The sequence below is a fragment of the Amphiura filiformis genome, chromosome 4, assembly GCF_039555335.1.
Source record: "Amphiura filiformis chromosome 4, Afil_fr2py, whole genome shotgun sequence".
Classification (NCBI taxonomy): Eukaryota; Metazoa; Echinodermata; class Ophiuroidea; order Amphilepidida; family Amphiuridae; genus Amphiura; species Amphiura filiformis.
The window spans coordinates 20762962-20787167 of NC_092631.1; the positions used below are offsets into that span (position 1 = coordinate 20762962).

At 35.1% G+C, this 24206-nt stretch overlaps 2 protein-coding genes across 2 annotated transcripts in view; one reads left to right on the forward strand and one right to left on the reverse strand.

Annotated features, from left to right (window-relative positions):
* The window catches only part of LOC140150670 (protein C-mannosyl-transferase DPY19L1-like), a 65040-nt gene extending 41687 nt beyond the window's left edge, over window positions 1-23353 (forward strand). Inside the window, exons 16-21 of the mRNA XM_072172744.1 lie at window positions 155-182; window positions 702-821; window positions 15164-15338; window positions 16907-17004; window positions 19395-19522; window positions 21665-23353. Coding sequence (XP_072028845.1) covers window positions 155-182; window positions 702-821; window positions 15164-15338; window positions 16907-17004; window positions 19395-19522; window positions 21665-21812 — 697 coding nt within the window. The 3' untranslated portion in view covers window positions 21813-23353. The remainder of the gene's footprint in view (window positions 1-154; window positions 183-701; window positions 822-15163; window positions 15339-16906; window positions 17005-19394; window positions 19523-21664) is intronic.
* Window positions 3145-12550, reverse strand: LOC140149538 (uncharacterized). Its single transcript, XM_072171617.1, has 2 exons — window positions 11609-12550; window positions 3145-5328 (listed from the first exon to the last, which is right to left on the reverse strand). Exons 1-2 carry the CDS (start codon window positions 12548-12550, stop codon window positions 4147-4149), a joined length of 2124 nt encoding a protein of 707 aa, XP_072027718.1. The 3' UTR covers window positions 3145-4146.
* Window positions 23354-24206: the final 853 nt, after the last annotated feature.

Sequence of the window (24206 nt, forward strand, 5' to 3'; positions counted from 1 at the left end):
ACAATTCACTTCCAATAAACGCCCCACCCTTTTGGAAAAATGCAACGCCCCCGGGGCGTTTATTACAAACAATACGGTATTCTATTGCAACATTTACATATTTTTTTCTTGTTCTTTTTTGTTAAATTTTCTAATGCTTATCTTTTCTTTGTAGACAAGAACGCTCAAAACCACATGCAGAGGTATGTTTTTCTTTGCCATTATTTTGATAGCATATAATAATATGTTCTATTGATACCTTTCATATGTGACTACCCCAGGAACATATTCACTTTTTATCAGGTTTGAATAGACAAGTAACATACAAAGATTTCTTTGAACAAACCCAAACTCGGAAGTCACAAAGTTTGGCCAGTCTTGGATATATGAAACAGGCATCTTTACAATGATGATAGTCGATCCCTACTTCTGGTTGGACAAATCTTGAAAAATGTGTATTATCAGTCAAGAGGGAAGTCAAAAACAAGATTTAGAACCTAAGCTCCCTCATCTATGTATATATATATTTGATTGTAGGTCCTCTTCTACTGATCCAAATGGATTCTCAATTCGATGTGTGGAGAGTTCATATCCAACTCCTTACAAAAGATTTTGGTAATAAGCAATGTGATATGATAAAACTAATGCTTTTCATGTTTTCTATCTGTGAGCATGCCTTTATTGATAATACCCATACATATATTACTTTTCATTATTTTCAGCTAGTATACCATGTCTTTCAATTACTTGCCTTTACTGTAATGGGAATCATTATCATGAGACTCAAGCTCTTCATGACTCCACATCTGTGTATATTCTGTGGAATTTTGGCTTCAAGTAAGGTCAGTAGTTGTAAACTCAAATTTAAATCATTCAGCCAAAAGTCATTGGTTGAGAAAATTTGTGACACATTTCATGGGACGCAGCAGGTGACAGCACTCCAATTATCTAAAGCGCTCCTTGAATCTGAAATATATCCATTTGTTTCTGACATGTGTCCAGTTATGAATGCATTTTTCGTGTCAAAAAAATTAAGTCAAAGGTGAAATCAGTAGACATGTTTAGCTTTACTACCGTATTGGTTCGAGTATAGTCCCACCCGTTTTTTAGGTGAACATTTTTCACAATTGGGGGGTGGGATTATACTCGAATTTCAACAAAAAATAAAGTGTCCCTAGACCTAGATGCTAGGATTTCAAGATGTTTTGTGTTTTTAATATGAAAATTGATCATTTGTATTCATGTCATACTCTATTAATGATTTCAAAAATGCATTCAAATTCAATCCATTTTTTTTTAGGTCAACCATGCCATGAATGATCCTAGCATCTAGGTCTAGTCCAGGGACACTCCAAAACCAAAAAAAAAAAAAAACTTTAAAAAAATGTTACAATTTCTGGAATTTTTCGAAAAATGGGGGGTGGGACTATACTCGGACGAATACGGTAATACTGTATTTTTATTTTGCTCAGGGTATTTTGCTATGATGCTATATAATTAAAGAAATTTAAATGAAATTTCTTTTTGTATGAGAACAAATGGTAATGTGTATTAGCACACAATATGTAATATTAAGGGTGGGCATCGCCAGGGTTTTTCAATTGTTGCGATATCGTGGCAAAATTTACTGCAATATTGATCATATCATGATCAATTTTAAGATGCAAACAACTGTAATATAAGCTTAAAATAATGCTGTATAATATTCTGGAGTTGTTCTAGGAATAAGATTAGGGGTGTCGATGTTTAAATGTAGAACTTTTTTTTCCGTAAATTTTATTCCCTGTACTTGGAGCTGGTGGTAGGAAAGAAAAACATACAAAATGGATCCACCAGCTCCCACAACGCATCTTACATTACCAATGTTATACAAGTATAAAATTTACTGGATTTTTTTTTTTGAGAGAGAAAGAAATAACACAACCAACAATGAACATTTAATGGTACAGGGCAGGAAATGAATTGTATTAACATAAGATAAAGGGTTATACACAGTGTACAAATTAAGTGGTAATCCAGTAGTCCTGACTACCAGATTTGCCGACGGATAACCAGAAATTCACTGCAGGTTATCCGTCGGACACCCACACTTTTGTCACCTTCATGCAGTATAAAAATGATTTAGTCCCGATATTTTATCAAGCTTATGAAAAATCACATTGCTTTCCACACCAGTTCTGTCTAGTCTTCGTACTCCTCAAAGCTTTCAAGTTTCAAACCACAACATCCCCACATAATTAGTTAGGGCTCGAGTGTGCTGTGTGCGCTGCATGTATGGCCTTCTTTCAGTCCAAACTAGTACTGTGGCTTTGTGGGCGCAATAACATCAGCCAAAAACTTAGATTTTAGAATCTTATGACACTGGATTTTGTATTGATTTGTGTCTATTCTTTTATTTTGAGTACTTAGTTATTAGTAGGTATGATATTTTATTAAATCCCAATTTTGGCGGATATATACGGATTACCAAAAACTCTGGTAGATGACCAGATTTCATGACCTGGTCATCCGCCGGATAACCGGATTTTATTTCTTAATTTGTACACTGGTTATACAATGTGACAATGTTTACCCAGCCTTCACAAAGTTTATTGAAAATTTGTGTTTTTAAATTGCAAGAAGCCACACACTTTAGCATATTATAATAATACTTCAGTTCTTGTTTAAAAATGAACAAATCGGGTTTCCTTTCGTTCATTTTTGATATGTATATATGCAACTTTCCTAAAACAATAATTAAATTCCTCAGATAATTACCATCTTTACCAAACATAATATCTGGTGGGGTCAATGTAACAAGTGAAATAGTCCCACGTTCGAGTATAGTCCCACCCCCCATTTTTCGAAAAATTTCAGAAATTGTTTTTTTTTTTTTTTTTTTTTTTTCGGTTTTGGAGTGTCCCTGGACCTAGATAAATGCTAGGATCATTCATGGTTGACCTAAAAAAAAAAAAATTCAAGATGTTTTGTATTTTTAATATGAAAATTGATAATTTGTATTCATGTCATACTCTATTAATGATTTCAAAATGCACTCAAATTCAATGCATTTTGAAATCCCGAAATCGTTAATAGAGTATGACATGAATACAAATTATCAATTTTCATTTATATATTTTTTTTAGGTCAACCATAAATGATCCTAGCATCTAGGTCTAGGTCCAGGGACACTCCAAAACCGAAATTTTTTTTGTTTTTGAAATTCGAGTATAATCCCACCCCCCAATTGTGAAAAATTTTCACATAAAAAACGGGTGGGACTATACTCGGACCAATACGGTAATTATTGTACTTTGATCCAAAAACATGACGAAACAGGACACTTGATAAAAAGGTGGGATAACGTCTCCTTCTCTTCATTACAAAATGCACATAGATCGTTTTGACGTTTATTCATTTTAATCAACATTGCATTTGTTCAGAGAATTCTGTGTATTATTCTGTACTGAAACCATCTTAATTTTACATCATTTGTAAATTTGAAATTGAGACTACAAATATCTTTCCATTCTATTTCTGTAAAATTGCACATTAACTCACTTTGCCATTTACACTTATCTGTAGGAGATCTGTATTGAACTTTCAACAAAATGTCATAAAATAATCTACATACCTTTTTGTTTGGCGTTGACAGGTCCATTACAATTGGATTTACAACACCATCTTCCTTAGTTTTTGCTTGAATTTAAAACCACCTTCAATTGCACGAATCGGAATGATACTATTATATTCTATGAAATTGGTATGAATATCATAGGTTTGTCCATATGTCATAGGATTTTAAGAGATGTGTAAGGCCTGTTAGCAAATTGGCTTTAAAATGAGTGTAAAAATGTACTTCTTGTGTTCTCATCTTGATTTCTTTCCACATAATAAAGGTGTTGTAAGTGATGAGCATGGTGAAAGGTTCCATCAAGACATTTCAGTGATGGAATGGAAACTAGGTATTAAGGATGGTTTAACCCACCCAAACATGATGATGGATATAATATAGCATTCTCAATAAAAATTAACTTGAAAGTGTGATTTGCTGGGTAAATTCTGACTTCATATTTGAAATCAGCTGTCCTGATTTAGCCAAGAAAGAATACATGGAATTTCCTCAGTTTAACAGATAAAAAGTTTTCATTTGTTGTCCAGTGTTATAAATCACAAAGTCAAGTTTGTTTAATCAGTTTTAGGTTGCACAGGCACAGATGAAGTCTTGATAACTGGAGAGACACAAGGCTTAATACTAACATCATCTGAAATAGAAGGCTTTTTTTCCCTGCATTTCAGTACAAAGAACAAGAATGGGGCCCAAAGTAGAGGCACCATGCCTATAATTATACACATATTCTTAAATCCAATTGCATTGAATAAAGGCACTGCTATAAATGGTGAAGCTAAATAAGGTAGCGTGAAGCCCAGATTGCCCACCCCTATCACCCGGCCGTACGCATTTTGATACTCATTTTCTGCAAGGCCTGACAGCATGCTCATGGTACTGTATCGTACTGATCCAATTAAGTATATGTAGAATGCAAAACAGAATGAGCCTGTTATAGGTGATGGAACAAATGGGAGCAAAACAGTTGGTAATATGCATAAAGCTAGATTTATGGCAGTATATACACAAATATGCTCGGGGTAACTTTGGTCGAATTTCACACTGATAACATTAGCTGCCACTTCCGTCACTCCTGCTGTACCCCAAAATAACCCAGTAGTTGCAGCGTTGCTATTAAATCTGTCTTTCATCCATATGGCCAGCACATACTGAATGCAAGCCTTAGGAAGCACACATACAGTCAAAGTTAAACTTAGTATGACGACTTTATGATCTGTTATAATATCTGAAAGTTTCACTCCTTTGTTTTTTGGTTCTGTATGCAGCAACGGAGTGACATCCTCATCAAGTTTCATATCAATGTTTTCATTTGCTGTGTTTTTTGTCGCATGTCTCTTGAATTCACTTCGAAATGTCACAAGAATACAGAGCATAAGGAAGATCTCCACTGGTACAAAGCTTAAAAAGCCAGCTTTTTGTCCTAATTCTTCATACAGGATTCCACCTATAGCTGGTCCAAAGTAGTGAAAGGTAGCGCCTGTCATAATCATGCCTAATATTGTCTTCCCTTCATCTGTGTTTTGCGGATACAAGGAATAAACTTTGCCAAATATATTTGGTGTGGAAGCAGCACATGCAAAACCCTGCAATAGTTGTGCTACGAATACAGCAACAAAGCTAACAGAAAATGCATATAAAGTTGTGAGGACTATTGAAGCACTGAGAGCCGCCAGCAAGGGGACATCAAACCCAAGAGCATCTCCGATACTACCAGTAATTAGAGACAGTATTGTCAAGTACTAATAGACATGATATACACCATTTTAAAGCTAATTTGAAGCAGAATATTTTGGTTGAATATCTCAAAAATTATGATTGGCGACTTCAGGGCTCAGTTGTGCTGGATGGTCACATATTTGATTTTTTATCACAATATATTTACTGTAACACTAAAACAGATGTACATGTAGGATGACATGCACATATATTTACTTTTAATTTGTGTAACTTGTTTAATTGTGTACATTTTTGTTTGCTTATTTGTCCATTTATTTGTTTGTTTACTTCTGTGTATTTAAATATACTTCTGTGTAAGTAAAATACATATTCTTGAAAATTAAAAAGGCTAAAAAGAGTCAAGTACACCTCTTCTGAAAGTGAAACCATATGTATGCAGTATGCAAGTTCTTGAAACTTGCTGAAAATCACTTGAAACCTAATACTGCAATGGTCCCTTTTATTTACACTTGCTTTAACACTGTGTCAGTGTTGTGAGTCGGTAAATTACCGGTTAATTTACATGGTAAATTACCAGTAATTTACCGCCATCTTAATTTACCGTGGTAAAATAGGGTAAATTAAGTAAATTATGAAAAAAAGGATTTTTTTTTTTATTAAAACTTCTAATAATATTGTTTTTGTTTGTTTGTTTTATAGTAGATGCCAATTTTATTTGCAATATTTGCACAACTTACTTGAAATAATGATTTTGTAGACCCCTGCTACCTTTAACTTCCCATACATGTATACTGTACTAGTATAGTGTACAATATACTGTGCATTCATTCAGCTGATCAGCATGTTCTTGTGACTTGCAAGTACATTTATTGCAATTACACTCATATACATGTACGCAAGAAATAAAACAATAACACCTCAAAACTTTCACATATTAAATCTTATAATTTAAACCTGGCTGATGAAATTATGAAAGCACTAAAAGCAGCACCCCCTCCCAAGCCCCCTCGATGGTGATTCCAAATTTTGAGGGGTTGATCATGGCTTATTGACTATCTCACAAGCTTTAGCTGTATGTTATAAAAATTTTAAGGAACAGATAAAATGTCCCATATTTTTGGTTACAAATACGAGTGAACTTGTGACCGAAGATTTTGATTTCACATCATTCAGAATATAAATGCTCTTTGTCTCTGTTTTACCAAAGTGTTCCCTGTGTATTTTGGGCAAAACATCATCATTCTACAAAAGTTGAAGTTAGCATCCTGGAAGTCTACATAACATTTGACAAGTTTACTTTTAACCAGATCCAAATATGAAGGACTAGGTTCATTACCATCAATCATGAGTGGAATTTTCAATTGAATGAACACACAGCCTGACATAGCAACAGTGTGACAATTTGTTTGTGTACACTATGTGATGTACGCCAGTGTGTGCAACTATATGTACGTAACTATATGTCCGTAACTCGGGATTGGTTTATTATTGTATCCAAGGTTGTGGGTTCGTGTTGCAGTTTGAAATATGCGAAATACGATTGGGGTTGGATCGAATACAAGCTTTTGAAAGCTGTGTTCATTCAATTGAAATTCCTAGTATTAATGTTCTACCACGAAAATGATGAAAACATGCATGTGATTGTATGAATACTGAATGTAGTTTTCTCAGGTGATCGATATACAGTAGTCCAGTGCTGAGTGGCTAGACAGGCTCTGTATCCATGTATTGTTATAGAGAAAACATTGAAACACTTTCTAAAAATGTATGTAAATACTACATGAGTTAACATGACTTTTGATTCACTTCTTACAACTTAAGGTTACACGAAGAAACGTATAAAAACGTATAAAAGACGTATAAAGTTGTTCTCTAAAACCGTGTTTTCTCAGCAATCAAATATCGCAGTGAGTCAAATGCTGGTGCATGGATGTATCTTTACATTGTTTTTGTGTGTTTATACAAATTTTTAGAATCCGTTTGAAAATCCTTGGTTTAAATCATTTTTACGCACCATGTTCAAAAGATCAAAAACGCGTTCCATGCAGTTTTTTTCAAATGTTCGCTCCGTATAAAACCACGCCGAGTGATTATTTTCTCTTTTTTTGTATTGTACTACAAATCGACCAAAGAAATAATGTTGCCATGGGAAGAACAAAATACAGTACCGATTAAATTTTATTAGCCCGTTTTTGGGAACAATTTTCGAGAATCTTGTACCACAAAACACTGTTTTGTTACATTATCGATATCTGGATTACGGGACGTTAATTCAGACATCTGAATACCTACATTATTTCTCAACATTCTGCCAATTGCTATCCCATTTGATTTTCACTCCAAATTGAAGCTAGTATTGCAAAAAACGAGGTTTTTCCTCCATCAGTTCGTTCAAAATTTCAGCGCCGTCATGCGTGTTTATTCTAAGAGCCATTGTGCGGACGCGATTGTAATCACGTAATTGCATCCAATTATAGTTATATATCCGCTTCGGGAACAAGCAATTGCGTAAGCTGATGTATGGCCGAGTGGATAGAGCGTTGGACTGGGGATCTGTTATGAAACATTTTTGTTGGTTCGAGTCCCGTGTGGCTGAATTTTCTTTTTTTTCTCTTTTCTCATTTTTACTTCCTTTCTTTCCTCTTTTCTTTCTCCTTTTCTTTTTTCATTTCTTTTTTTTTCATTTCTTTCTTTCTTTTTCTTTCTCTCTCTCTCTCTCTCTTTCTCTCTCTTTCTTTCTCTTTTTCACTATTTCTTTATTCTGTCTTGCTCCTTTCTTTTTAGTTTTATTTGATTGATTCGCTGACTGCAGTGAATCGTGATTGATTATTTTTCACTTTATATAATTCAGAAATGTGTAGGCCTGCTAAGTCTGTCTTGTTGAATATTCTTCCCAAATTCGATTTGGCAAATAATTGCTTTTTGATATTGTTGTTGATGTTATTGTTGTACCCTATTACATTGTAATCAGGGGAATAGCAGCATTGATTTATCAAGGCTATAAATTCAAAATCAACCAATTTTCCAGGGCGTAGCTTGACTAAGTGCCCCAAATCAATTTTAAAATTTATAAAATCCTTATGAAAATTGCCGAAAACGGCTTGTGCCCCCTGACATCCGACCCGCATGCCGCCTCATGACACCCCCGACTCACGAGCTCCGGCATCGCACGAGCTAAGCCAAGTTTCATAGCCTTTTCATGTCTTGACTGTGGATCGATATTCTATTATAAGTAGGCCTACGCCCCGGTACGCTTGTGCATTTTCTGCATGGCTGTTTCTGTTATGAACTTACGCCCCTCTGAAATCAAGCGCATGAAAAACTCTCGGCTAACCTTAAGCTTTATTCATGTTAAAGCTAATTTTCATCTGGAATGGCATATTCAACTAAACAGGACTGTGTTCAAGTATCTATGTAGCTCTTAATATGAAAAGAATTGAATTTTTATCGTTCATTTTAACTCTTTTTATAATTTACTTATTTTACCATTTTTTACCGGTAATTTACCGCCATTTTTAATTTACCGGTAAATTAACAACACTGCACTGTGTATACTCTCAGTCATATGGGATAAGTTCAAATTGTGATTAATTCAATCAATTAAGTCAAATACACTATGGACCACAATGGCCTCATCCCATAGCATAATTCAATAACCGCAATTAAACAATCATGCGCAAAATTTGACCTCATGCAGAGTATGAGTTTTTGTACTCAAATTTCAAAGGTCATTCAATGAATGTACAAAAATGTATTGGGGTTAAAGAACTGTGCCTAAGCATGTTGTGGATCGTAGAGATAGAAAAACTCACTTTTTGGTTAGATGTTATCACCAATGTTGGGGTCAAAACCTTTGGCCTTCAGCTGGGCGGATGATTTAGGGTCATCCACCCAGCTGAAGGTCAAATGATTTGGCTGCAACATCTGTAATAACATCTCAGTGACCAAAAAGTGAGTTTTCTGGTTGACTTGATTTAATTAATCACAATTTACAGTTGATTTAGTTTATTTGCTACAATCCCGGACATAGTTCGAACACTTGTGTCAAAGTAGGACTGTTTGAGACCATATTTCTGATATACTTGACATATTAAAATTTCGCTTTCTTTGACGTGAAGTCTGAACCATTTCCTACAACCCTCCCCTGCCCCACCAATCAATGTTGGATGTTTCTAGGGGTTCATTATGACCAAAAAAATAACCAACAACATTGATCGTGGGGAATGGGGGGCATATTTGAAGTATCCATGTTAAAGTGTTCGAACAATTATCACCGGGATTGTAGTTGTTAACTTTATTTCAGTTATGATGACACACATATAGTCATATGCAGTAAATGCGACTTGATTCAGTTGTAAAATATATAACTTAAAAACTTAGGAATGTAACTTTAATACCACATAATTGTGAACAAAATGTGAGAATACCAAAAGGTCTTTAATCTTTAATTGACAACTTTAATATCCATTGGTTGTAATAAATGAATATACCTAATGGGCTGTTCCATTTAAAATCTGCATTACCCCTGAGGAATAACTTCCAGCAGGGGGAGTATGAATATCAAATGGAATGAACACATAAATTAGCTCCATTTGATCATACACCCTCTGAGAAAGATCCAACCTGAATCTTCCACAGTGGGAGGGTGAGTCTCAAATGGAGCTGCTAATGTGTTTATTCCATTTGAAATCCATACTCCCCTTGTGGAAGATATTTCCAAATTAAATCTTCCACAGGGGTAGTGTGGATTTTAAATGGAAAATAGCCCAATGGATGTTTTCACATATGTCTTCTGCATGTAACAGGTTGTGGATTTGTGTTTTGTTTTTAAAAAAGTATGTAAACTTGGTGCTTTTGTTTGTTTGTTTCTATTTCCAGTAGCAGTATTATAATTCTTATAGGTTTATACTGTATTAATTTCAAGGTTAGTAATAGTGGCGTTCACTATTAAACCCCAACGGTTTTAGATTGTATATGGCCTATTCAGTGATTTGCCCATTCGTAAAATTATAAAAATCATCAAAATTCAGTTTTTTGCACCTTTGTTAGTGTCATAGATGTGCTAACATAGCTTAAGCCAAAAGCTGTGTATTAAAGACAAAATAGGTAGTTTTCTCTACTCAAGTAGAGTAATTAGCTTTTGAATGGGGCTTCAACTTTGTCAATACTGTGATTTTCCTCATTGTTTTGACAAATTTTTTATTTCAGAAATACTTAATAACAAATTTAATGACTAATCCTTCACTTTTAAGCAATTTATACACAATCTTAATTTTTTTCTACACTTTTGCTGGGTTCACTGAATGGATTCTTAACATTTTGTGATAGATGTCCTGAGCGTTTGTAAGTTGCAAAATAAATTCCATTCAATTACCTGGTCAACAACGGAAAATCTGTGACTCTTAATAAATTTGTTACGCACATCATCTGTATTTGGCAAAAGTCACATGCCACAAGGTTGTTTTTTTTGGGGGGCTTTTTTCAAATCGTAAAAATTTTGAGTTTCAAAAATATTGTGTTTTACAGTATTTCATGCTAACTTGGAATTGTACAAATTATATATGTATACGAATTATAAGTTGGAATTGCCACCGACACTGCTTGCTTCATCATCCATCACATATGTGATGCGATCAAGCAAAATCAGTCGGAACTCGGAAATATTGATTTTGAGATATAGCCAAACAAAGGAAGTATTTCCTTTTGTTTCCTGTTGTTTTGGAAACTCAGTTGCTCATATCTTTACGATTTTCTGCAAAATCCAGTTTTGTAAATACTTTTTACTATCGTATAAAAACTGAAAATTTGATATTTCTGAAATGCGACTGATTTTGCTTGATCGCATCACATATAATGATAAATCAATAAATCACAAAGTCAAGATTGTTTACTCAGTTCCAGGTTGCACAGGCACAGATGAAGTCTTGATAACTGGAGAGACACAAGGCTTAATACTAACATCATCTGAAATAGAAGGCTTTCTTTTCCCTGCATTTCTTACAAAGAACAAGAATGGAGCCCAAAGTAGAGGCACCATGCCTATAATTATACACATATTCTTAAATCCAATTACATTGAATAAAGGCACTGCTATAAATAATAAGCTAAATAAGCTAAATAAGGTAGCGTGAAGCCGAGATTGGCCACCCCTATCACCCGGCCGTACGCATTTTGATACTCATTTTCTGCAAGGCCTGACAGCATGCTCATGGTACTGTATCGTACTGATCCAATTAAGTATATGTAGAATGCAAAACAGAATGAGCCTGTTATAGGTGATGGAACAAATGGGAGCAAAACAGTTGGTAATACGCATAAAGCTAGATTTATGGCAGTATATACACAAATATGCTCTGGGTAACTTTGGTCGAATTTCACACTGATAACATTAGCTGCCACTTCCGTCACTCCTGCTGTACCCCAAAATAACCCAGTAGTTGCAGCGTTGCTATTAAATCTGTCTTTCATCCATATGGCCAGCACATACTGAATGCAAGCCTTAGGTAGCACACATACTGTTAAAGTTAAACTTAGTATGACGACTTTATGATCTGTTATAATATCTGAAAGTTTCACTCCTTTGTTTTTTGGTTCTGTATGCAGCAACGGAGTGACATCCTCATCAAGTTTCATATCAATGTTTTCATTTGCTGTGTTTTTTGTTGCATGTCTCTTGAATTCACTTCGAAACGTCACAAGAATACATAGCATAAGGAAGACCTCGACTGGTACAAAGCTTAAAAAGCCAGCTTTTTGTCCTAATTCTTCATACAGGATTCCACCTATAGCTGGTCCAAAGTAGTGAAAGGTAGCGCCTGTCATAATCATGCCTAATATTGTCTTCCCTTCATCTGTGTTTTGCGGATACAAGGAATAAACTTTGCCAAATATATTTGGTATGGAAGCAGCACATGCAAAACCCTGCAATAGTTGTGCTACGAATACAGCAACAAAACTAACGGAAAATGCATATAAAGTTGTGAGGACTATTGAAGCACTGAGAGCTGCCAGCAAGGGGACGTTAAACCCAAACGCATCTCCGATACTACCAGTAATTGGAGACAGTATTAAGGACATTACTGGTTGTGCCAGATACACAAGTATAATACGAGAGTCAACTTTGGAGCCGGTTGCGTTACTTTCAAGCACCATTGCGTCAGGCGTCTCATCTGATTTTGGAGGAAAAGTTTGTGACACAGAAACCGAAGTATGATTACCAAATTCATCATAGTGAGCTGGTGTGGTGCAGTTTCCTTGCAGTGAAGGGCATGCAGCGTTTGTCATTTGCACACTACCCACATTCAGTGTGGTCCACTTCCATTGAGCTATTAATGGTATAATCAGTGCAGTCAAGATTTTCGTAAGCAGAAAAATCCCCACACCGGTGAATACAATTAAATATTTTTCCCATCTTCTAAAAGTAGCAGTTACTGGTTTCCGATCCATGTTATCATTTCATTTTCAAAGTTTCAAGTTCCAATTTGTTTGATAAATTTATTGGCTGCTGGTGCATCATATTCCAACTGGTAACCATAAGTAAATGGTGTGCATACATTGATACAAAAACTGTAAATCACTTAATTTTGCTAGGGATTTAATTTTGCTAATTTCCGAGAGCCTTAATTCGCTAAATTAAATACCCTTAAATGTGACAGTTTTACATTAAAAAATTGTAAACATTAATTGCTGGATTACCAAAATTAATACCTACAAAAATGGTGGTCATTGGCAATTAGTGAAATTAAGTACTAGCGAAATAAAACAGGTTTACAGTATACTTGAGTGGTTTTATGTTTTGTCTGTTGCCAATGCCAGTGTATGTCCTTGAAGTTAAAAGTTAATTAAGCCTGACAGAAGTCATTCATGTGGACTAAGCGTGATATAATTTATTCACAGAATTTCTTAATATTTGGATCAAAATATGCTACGGTGTAATGATTGTGTAACACAGAGGTCAATTTTTCAACTTTCTTACTTTGGTCTTTAAGGGCTGGGGTATGAACGTTTGGACAGTATTTATTGTGGGACATTAGAGCACATCAGACATATCAAATTGCATTCTGAATACGAAGAATGTCCTTCTGATATCAAATAATTTTGATTTTTTGAAATTAGCAATGCAATACACATTTTATGGCAAATCATTAAAATTGATATTTTTGATATTTAACAGTACTTGAAGGAAACTTTATAAATCTGATGATTTATACTTAATTAAAGTGTATGTAGGTGGGATGAAAAGCCAGCGATCAATTGAAAATTTTGACCTTTTATTATTGAAGATATGGATTTTTTTCCCAAAACACACACACAAAAAAAAGGTCTTTTGGGAAAAAAAACATATCTTCAATATAAAAGGTCAAAATTTTCAATTGATCGTCGGCTTTTCCTCCCAGCTACATACACTTTAAGAATATATCATTAGATTTATAAAATTTATTTCGAGGACTGTTATATATCAAAAATTTGAAAAATATCAAATTTTAATAATTTGTCATAAAATTTGTATTATATCGTGAATTTCAAAAAATGAAAATTATTTGATATCAGAAAGACATGCTTCAGATTCAGAATGCAATTCGATCGCCTGAGGTGCTCTCATGTCCCACAAAAATACTGTCGAAACGCCATAAACGCTCATTCTAGATCCCTTAACTACCTTCAAATAATAGTGCACATACATTGTACATATCTTCCATAAAACTAAAAGAGAAAGCACAAGATTAGTCACTCAACAAAGTGAATTAACATGAACTACAAAATTTTTATTTTTTTTGGTCAAGCTGTGACCCTTATGTTAGTATTGACAGACAAAATAAGTATTTGGTCTTTTGTAGTTATTTAAGGAGGTACTACACCCTTGGCCAATTTTGAGCCTATTTTTACATTTTTCTCAAAAATTATAGCGCATTTGTGACAAGTAAAATATGTATATTATAGGGGCAAGGACTACAACGACTGCACTGAAAATTCAGCAACCAAGGCAAGTAGTTATTGTATTATTGATCAAATATTGGTTTTCCCTCATTTTTGACTGTAACTCCATAACTGTTGTCTGTGCTGAAATAAAATTTCCAGTGCAGTAGTTGTAGTCCTTGCCCCTATAATATACATATCTTACTTGTCACCAATGCGCTATAATTTTTGAGGAAAATGCAAAAATAGGCACAAAATTGGGCAGGGGTGTAGTACCCCCTTAAATGTACTGCAACAGATTGGAGAAAAAAGAAATGTGAGGATTAGTATAAATTGGGAGGGTAAAATGAGTTATGTGTCTGTTAAGCCATAACATACGCAAGTGTCTGTCGAATATAACATCATACGAACGGAAAACATTAGTTCAAGCAGGGAAATTGATAAAGATCACTTGGCAGTACACCAGGTTTCAGGTCATAAGGTTAAAAACACTTCAATAACATTGAACTATCAGCATGATGTGAACATCAACTGATTCTTTATTTTTTAAGATGATGTGTCTGTCAAGAGAAACACTGATACGCATAGATCTGAAATTTTAGAAAATCCCATGTAGGAAAATTGCTGAAAAACAGCTTGTGCCCCCATCAAACCCGATTCCCCCAATCATGGTCGGTGCCCCTCCATGATGACCCACTCTATGCCACTGATAGTTTATCATGGGCCATCAATGAAGCAGTGAGAATTATCGCATTGCGATAATTAATATTTTCTCACGATATTGTCGCCTAGCACAATACCGCACACTATCATCGCTTATTTATAACACATTCTGAGTATTTCCTCGGTCTCTGTCAAGCCCTCCAATGCTGTTCCAATAATTGTTCATCAATGAGATTTCTTGCAGTGTTGTTGTCAGGAATTCAAGTGCTACTTGCACCATATAGTAACCTGAACCGTCCCCCCTTTTCTATCTTTCAGGTATTCGGATTCTTCAAAGATCGTAATATGCACAATGCAGTACTAGCCGGCATGCTTGCCTTGATGTCTATAGGAGGTATAGCAAACCTAAGACATCAATGGAGTATCCAAGGTGATTTCAGTAATGCACCACAAGAAGAGATGTTAGAATGGGTCAAAGCTAATGTACCACAAGGTGAGTTGAAGATTATTCGGTTATTCCAGTTGAAATCCATACCCCCTAGCTGTGGAAGACATGACCTTAATCTTCCAGACAGGGAGTGTGAATATCAAATGGGGTTACCTGACTGGGTGACTCTATTTGAAATCTACAACCACTGTGTGGGAGATTAAGGTTGTGTATGCCACAGGGGTGTATGGATTTCAACTGGATAGCCCATTTTGCAGAGAGGGAGTTTGGCCCATTTGGTCAAATGTGTGTTATTATTTGTTCTTTAATATCATATTTATTGCATGTTGTATATTGTATATTTTTATATGTGAGCTTCACAGCAATTCAGCTTTTAGCTGTGAGTGTTTGAATAAACCATGAAGAATAATAATATAAATGTCATTTCCCAAATTTGAGGTGAACTAAAGTACAGCAAATCTGTGACATCAGCGGAATATCACAGGTTATTTCAGTAATGCACCACAAGAAGAGATGTTAGGATGTGTTGAATTTGTCATGTAATCTTCTGATGTTAAGGGATCTGGAATGACCGTTTTGAGCGTTTCGACAGTATTTTTTGTGGGACAAGAGAGCACATCAGACATATCGAATTGCATTCTGAATACGAAGAAATTCTTTCTGATGTCAAATAATTTTCATTTTTTGAAATTCAAGATATAATACAAATTTTATGACAAATTATTAAAATTTGATATTTTTCACATTTTTGATATATAACAGTCCTCAAGTAAAATTCATAAATCTAATGATATATTCTTAAAGTGTATGTAGCTGGGAGGAAAAGCTGACGATCAATTGAAAATTTTGACCTTTCATATTGAAGATATGGATTTTTTCCCCAAAAGACCTATTTTTTTGGTGTTTTAGGAAAAAAAATCCATATCTTCAATACGCAAGATCAAAATTTTCAATTGATCGTCGGCTTTTCATCCCACCTACATACACTTTTAAGTATAAATCATCAGATTCATAAAGTTTACTTCGAGTACTGTTAAATCTCAAAAATATCAATTTTAATCATTTGCCATAAAATGTGTATTACATTGCAATTTCAAAAATCAAAATTATTTGATATCAGAAAGACATTCTTCAGTATTCAGAATGCAATTCGATATGTCTGATGTGCTCTAATGTCCCACAATAAATACCGTCCAAACGTTCATACCCCACCCCTTAAGTATTCATGGTTGGAAGTCTGCTCAAAGCAGGTGGTGGTCGCATTGCATTCTCTAAATTCAGTAAATTTTCATCGTCAACCGTGTAATTGAATGGGATTATTTTGAAATTTTAAAACGCTTGAAATATCACAAACAAATAGGCCTATGTTAATAAATAATATAAATACAAGCTAAAACCGTTGGGGTTCGATAATGAACCCCACAAAACTAACCGAGTATATGGAAAATGCCAGGCGATTTCACAAGTTGCCGGCTCAATCATGCCATTCGCCGCCTGGCTCAAAGTAGATGAAAGCTATGTCTAAATGTTACAGTCTAATTTTCAAAAGCAGTGGTACAGTCACATTTGCTTGTGTGTGACATGGTTGTAATTATATTGCCACATTGTTTCAGATGCTGTGTTTGCTGGTCCCATGCCAACCATGGCTACCATCAAGCTATCAACACTCAGACCCATTGTTAACCATCCACACTATGAAGATGTGGGACTAAAGGTGAGTAAAAAAAAAGAATGGTCATAGTATCCTATATGTAGGATCCACAACTTATGTTCCCCCTAACACTTTTTGAAATAAATTGAAAAAAAAACGTTCAGAAATGTAAAAAGATATGTGTAGCCTTATTTGTTGTATACATCTGGACCAATTAATAGTGTCACACACTGCATTCAGTCACAATGGTTCATTATGTAAAAATGAAGCTGTTTTAAAAGTTGCATCTGAGTCCAAAGGAGTCAAATCTCAAATCGCAAAATTGTCGTAAAAAGGGAATTTTTCGTAATTTTTGGTTTTACTGGGGAAACAGGGGAAAGAGTTCTGACTTGGGGCATTTGCCCCCCCTCCTGTGGCGGCGCCACTGCAAACAACTTAGTAGGCCAAGCCTATTTATGTGTTTGGTACGGAAAGCGGACTCCTATGGACTCAGGTGCAACTTTTACAACAGCCTTTATTTTTACATAATGAACCATTGTGACTGAAGGCACTTCATCTATTGGAAATGACTGAAGGCACTTTATCTATTGGAAATGAACGCATTGAATCTGCAAAGACCATTAGGAATCTGGGTGCTTTTTTCGATACTCACATGACTATGTCTTCTCATATTACAAATGTTAGCAAATCTGTTATCTTTCATCTTCAAACATCGCTAGAATTAGGAAATATATCGACCAACCTACATGTCATCATGCCACACGCTCATTGATACTTTCTCGCCTTGACTATTGTAATGGTCTTCTCTCATCATCACCATCCACTCATATTATTCGCTCACAACGACTTCAAAACTGGGCAGCACGCCTTGTATTTGAAGTCGACCAAAACACTCAGCGGGTCCACTTTTGAAATCATTTCATTGGCTTCCAATACGCCAAAGGATCATTTTCAAATTACTTTTGCTTGTATATAAATGTCTTCACAACCAAGGACCAACATATTTGTCAAATTGCTTATCATTGTATGTTCCAAAGAGACAACTCCGATCTTGCGATGATTATCTTCGTCTTGACTATCCCATGACTAGAGTCTTAGCTGGTGATAGAACTTTTACAGTTTTTGCATCAAAAGAGTGGAATAAGCTACCTGTCTATATTAGACAATCTTCATCAACAAACGTATTCAAAAAAGCGCTTAAAACTTATTTGTTCCCATAACATGTTCTTATTGATATTGTAATTTGTATTATTTTTAAGATGCACCTTCAAAATGTAGTTTTAAGTTGTAGTATTAAGGTATTTTGTAAGCGCTCTGAGCCTTATGGAAATGGCGCAAATGCCCTTTGTATTGTATTGTATTGTATATAAGGCAATGATGTGTGACACTATATTAATTGGTCCAGATGTGTGAAACAAATAAGGCTACACATCTTTGTACGTTTTTATATTTCATAAAACAAAACAAAATGTCCAATCAGTCACCCGACTTGTTTTCACCCAACATGAGTAAATTAGGCACATTGTGGCAAACACCAGGGATTTATAAAGCACAATATATGAAAGATCAAAATTGATTGGATGTTGTCAGACAAAATGATTTTCATTAATTATGTTAGTTTGGTACCAAACTGTTCATCAATTAATCCAGATTTCTTAGATATGTGAATAATTTTGATATTTATACAGTCACTTTTTGTACACGGATTGCATACAAGTGTTAGAGCCCTGATCGTACCATGTTTTAAATGGGGATGAAAAACGATTATTTACTAATTCGGTACCCTCAAACGTAAATAAAATATTTTCTATACCGCCCTCCCCCCGTATTTTCCCCTCCCCTTTTAACTAAAAGGAACATAAACAATATTAAGAATAGGGGAACACCGTTCTTCCAGGAGACAATGGACAGTGCAATAACCTATCGAGAAAATTTGTGTGTTAAGTAAGTTAAGTAACCTACACCTTTTGAACACACCAACACGATACTACCCGACACGACACGACACGACACGATTAGCATGATTAGCATGATTAGTATCACAACTAGACAAGCAGGGCCTATGGGCTACCATACTTACTATAATAGATCACCTCCAATCATGACAACTCGAACACAACTTACTTATTATGGCTACGTAGTCCTGCTGGTGCTTTTTCCTTTCTATCCAGAAATAATCCGAATCTGCAATTGACTTTCAACAAGCTAAATTTGGGCTGAAACCCTCCTTTTAAAAATTTTTAACAAAAAATTAAATCTATCCGTGATGTGCACTGGTCTCTAGGAAAACAGTCAATGACTGGCCAACGCCCTAACGCCTGCGTTCGTATAACCCGCCTGACTCTTACGTAACATTCACCAATGTTATGCAAATAGGGTTCCTGGCTCATAACAGAAAATTCATTTCCACATATCACTCAGCTAGATATTTGTGATATTTGTTTCTCAACAGAGCCCGTGTGAAAACAGTTTATGAAATGTACAGTCGTAAACCAGCTGCAGAAGTGTATGCACACATCAAGGCATTACAAGCACAGTATGTAGTTATGGAAGACTCATGGTGTACTAGAAAGACAAGGTAATCCCAGCATTATATAAACACATTTTATAAATGTCTGGTTTTATAAAACGTTTTAAGGGGGTACTACACCCCAGTGGTAAATTTGTGACTATTTTTGCATTTTTCTCAAAAAATGATAACACACTGGTAACAAAAGTTTTGTATATTATTGGGGCAAGGAATCCAATTACTACACTGAAATTTCAGTGACTCAAGACAAGCAGTTCAGTATTATGATAAGAAACGAGGTACATCCTAGTGGTACCTTATTTCTTATCATAAATAACAAACCGCTTGTCTTGGGTCACTGAAATTCCAGTGTAGTAATTGTATTCCTTGCCCCTATAATATATATAACTTTTGTTACCACTGTGTTATTAGTTCTTGAGAAAAATGCAAAAATAGACACAAATTTATCGAGGGGTGTAGTACTCCCTTAATAACATTCAAAAACCTTTTTTAAATTTGTTGCACACAGAAACATCAGCTAATATTTCACATCAATCTTAGTTATATTTCTCCCAAGCCTATCTTTTATTGTGCTTTTAGAAGGAACAAAAGTTTCAGATCCGTTCCAAAACAAGATTGCAAATATCTTCATGCTTCAAACGTCTTTTATCTTCTCTGCTGCCTTATCGTAATTAATGCACCGGCATGACACAAGATGGCATTTAAATTTAAACATGTAAACATCAGATATATGCTGTGATTGTTACTGGGAAACCTCTGGATAGCTGCAGGTTTGAATGAATGCTGCACATTCCAAAAAGATGCAACGCATTGATTGGTTAATAATAATAGTTACTACTACATGTACATATAGCTACGTCATTGTTTCAGCGGGGGATTTCCATTATGGATTGGCAACCATGCCATAATGAAGTATACAACAGGGATTGAGTTTTGAAAATAACAGGCGTGCTACAATCACACTTCTGGAAATGTTAAGGTGGGCTGTCAGGTGTGCTATTACATTGCACTCTGTAAGAAGTTTAGGAATTGAGGTGTGCTATAAATCGCACTCGTACAGGCGATTTAAGGAGTGCGATTGTGTGCGATCGTACTCGCACGCCTTAAAACTTCATCCCTGATATGACATATCACTGCATGACACATGGAGAATAAAGAACAACTATACAGGGTATATCAAAATGATTGGTACCCATCAGATGTGTTGCCTACAAAAGGCCTGCTTCTTCCACCTTCAACATTAGATCCTCTTGAAATAACTACAATTGATTGTTTAATGACATGTTATGACACAAATCTACAAACAAAGTACCTGTTATGCTGCCTTTTGATGTGGCAGACTTGGCCATGTTCAGTGGATATTGATAGGTATAGGTACCAATCATTTTGAGACACCCTGTATTTGCTTTCAATCCCAAATCCCTTTAACAAACTTAAGGGATCTGGAATGAGCGTTTCGACAGTATTTTTTGTGGGACATTAGAGCACATCAGACATATCGAATTACATTCTGAATATGAAGAATGTCTTTCTGATATCAAATAATTTTCATTTTTTGAAATTCATGATATAATACAAATTTTATGACAAATTATTAAAATTTGATATTTTCACATTTTTGATATATAACAGTCCTCGAAGTAAATTTTATAAATCTAATGATATATTCTTAAAGTGTATGTAGCTGGGAGGAAAAGCGAAGATCAATTGAAAATTTTGACCTTTCATATTGAAGATATGGATTTTTTCCCCAAAAGACCTAGTTTTTTTTGGTGTTTTGGGAAAAGAAATCCATATCTTCAATACGAAAGGTCCAAATTTTCAGCTGATCTTCGGCTTTTCATCCCACCTACATACACTTGAAGTATAAATCATCAGATTTATAAAATTTACTTCTAGTACTGTTAAATATCAAAAATATCAATTTTAATCATTTGCCATAAAATGTGTATTACATTGCGAATTTCAAAAAATCAAAATTATTTGATATCAGAAGGACATTCTTCGATTCAGAATGCAATTCGATATGTCTGATGTGCTCTAATGTCCCACAATAAATACTGTCCAAAGGTTCATATATACCCCACCCCTTAACTAAACTTGGATATTGTCAGAATTCAGCAATACACATTGACACAGAATGCAATGTACTCATTGTTTGTTTGTTTATATTATTTGTTTATTTTGCAGAGATGGATGTAGCTTGCCAGAAATATTTGATTTAGAGGACAAGGAGAATTTAGGCAAGGAACCACTCTGCATGAAACTCAAGAAAAACCCAGCACCTTATTTTAAGCAAGTATTCAGGAACAATGTCTACACAATTCTTAAATTATAGTAAAAGTGTACTCTGATTTTGTGGATGCAAAAATAGACACCAAAGAGCTGTAGAATTGCAAGACCAATTTAGAACTATATGCCAACTGGCTTGGCAGTTTTATGATTTTTTTTCCTCACCAAAATTTGAAACTGAGTGGTGATTTTTATTGGAAAATCCTCTTGTAATGAAGGGTGCAAGATAATCAGCTATTCCAGTTGAAATCCATACACCCCCTATGGAAAATATGACCTTAATCTTCCACACAGGGAGTGTGAATTTCAAATGGGGTTACTGGAATTGGGTGACTCCATTTGAAATTCACACTCCCTGTGTGTGAGATTAAGGTTATGTCTCCATAGGGGGTGTATGGATTTCAACTGGAATAGCCCAATAAGAAGTGATTATGGAGGTGAGGTGATATGTGTTGTAAGAATTTTAAATACTGTAAAAGTCAATATTTTCGCGAGAAGATATTTTCGTGATTTTGAAGATTTTGTTAATTGCGCAAGAATTAAATTTCGCGGTTTTGATATTGATACAATAGAAACTATGCAAAAGGTTATTTTCGCAAGTTTTAATTTCGCGATTTTATGTCCACCCGCGAAATTCGCGAAAATAAAAACCTCGCAAAAATTTCTACTTTTACAGTACTGCACCGCCCTAAATGTTACTGCACTAACAAATATATTTTTTGGTTTCTCTGACATTGGATTTCATAACGTATTTCAACTCATCCTATGTATAACAGCCTGTAAAGTGTGCTGAGGCTTGTGGATCAACGTTTAGGGGTTGTGCCTGTGCGTAACGCACTATAAATCACTGCGCTTTTTTTTTATATACCTTGGTATAGAGCCATGAATTCCACACTTATACAGAGGGAGGGAGAGTTTCAAATAGATTTAATGAATAAGCCCAATTTGCCTGATATTTCATATGAACTCTATATGAATTGGATAATATGTGAACAGATCAACTGCTCAGTGTCAAAAGTGGGTGAAGTGAAATAGCTGCCATGTGTAGCTGCTATGTGTAGATGAGTACCATATACTGTGTGTAAATTGCCAAATTTTTACAAGGCAGCTATTGCACTTCTGGCACTGAGCAGTCGAGATATGGCTAAAATACAAAGCACTTTTTAATTTATAAATCAGAGTGTACATATATGAGGGTTTTTTCCCCTTTTTAAATTGTGACTTGTAATTCTTAAATTTTCAATAAGTTGTGGTGATTGTAGGCTTGGTACATTTGGACATAATGTATATATTAGAGGTTATATTTTTCTCTTTTTTCCCATATATGGTGGTGTATAATAGAAATCTGGTGCATATTTTTAAGACTTTGAAACATAGTCCTGTTTGAGGATTTTCTTGCCATAATTAAGTATGAGATTATGAATTTTCATACACTTAACTTTAACATTGGTAGGGGTATGCGGCACGGAGCGATGAACTTTGGGAACTGAGAATTGATTTTTGGGCAAAAGAGGGACTGATGAAATTTCAACATATTTGGTGGTCTATATCACTAAAATTAGTTCAAATTATAGGCTGTGGAGCTAAGAAATTTTCCAAATTTGAGCTGAAGAGCTCAAATTTATTTAGTTTATTCAACTGCACTTACCTGTACCACCTTTACATGCGAGTGCCCCCGATTGCATACCTGTATACATTTCCTGACATTTGAAATTGTTAGGTGTCTGTTTAATGACTCCTGCATGCTTCATTCTGATGAACCGTTGAAATTATGAAACATATAGCATGCATTGGGCGATTCCATTTAAAATCCATACACCACCTATGGCAGACATGAGTTTAATCTTTCACTGAGGGAGTATGTATTTAAAATGGGGTGACGCTTAATGTCCGACTCCATTTGAGATCTACACCGCCTGTGTTGGAGATTAAGGTCCTGTATTCCATAGGGGGTGTAAGCATTTTAACTGGAATAGCCCATTTTACAAGCACTGGCGGAAACAAAATGGTTTTTTTCCGTACATGTGTGACCTGATCGACTCGGAAGCAAATCTAATCTCTTTTTTGTATCTTCTTTTAATATTCTACTGTCTGTTCAATTAGCTTAGATTCTTGAATTTTTAAGGTATTTGAAAAAATAAAAACTTGTGGCCAAAGTGATCAAAGAAAAGTGTTAGCACAGCCTTAGACCTAACGTGATTTATACTTTTCAAATTTCCAAGTTCAATTTAAAACCCCATTTCTTTTCAATTTTGCCTCATTTTGGGCAGTTACTTGGGTCCACCGAAAGGGTTCGCGACCTTTTTACAAATCTAGTGGGACGGTCCATTCTCAACTTAGGGCATAGACCCTATCCAATTTAGCAAAACAATCTGTCCACCAATCTATCCTGCCATTTCAATTGTTATACCGTTCCGGTTATTGGATAGGTTCTATAGGT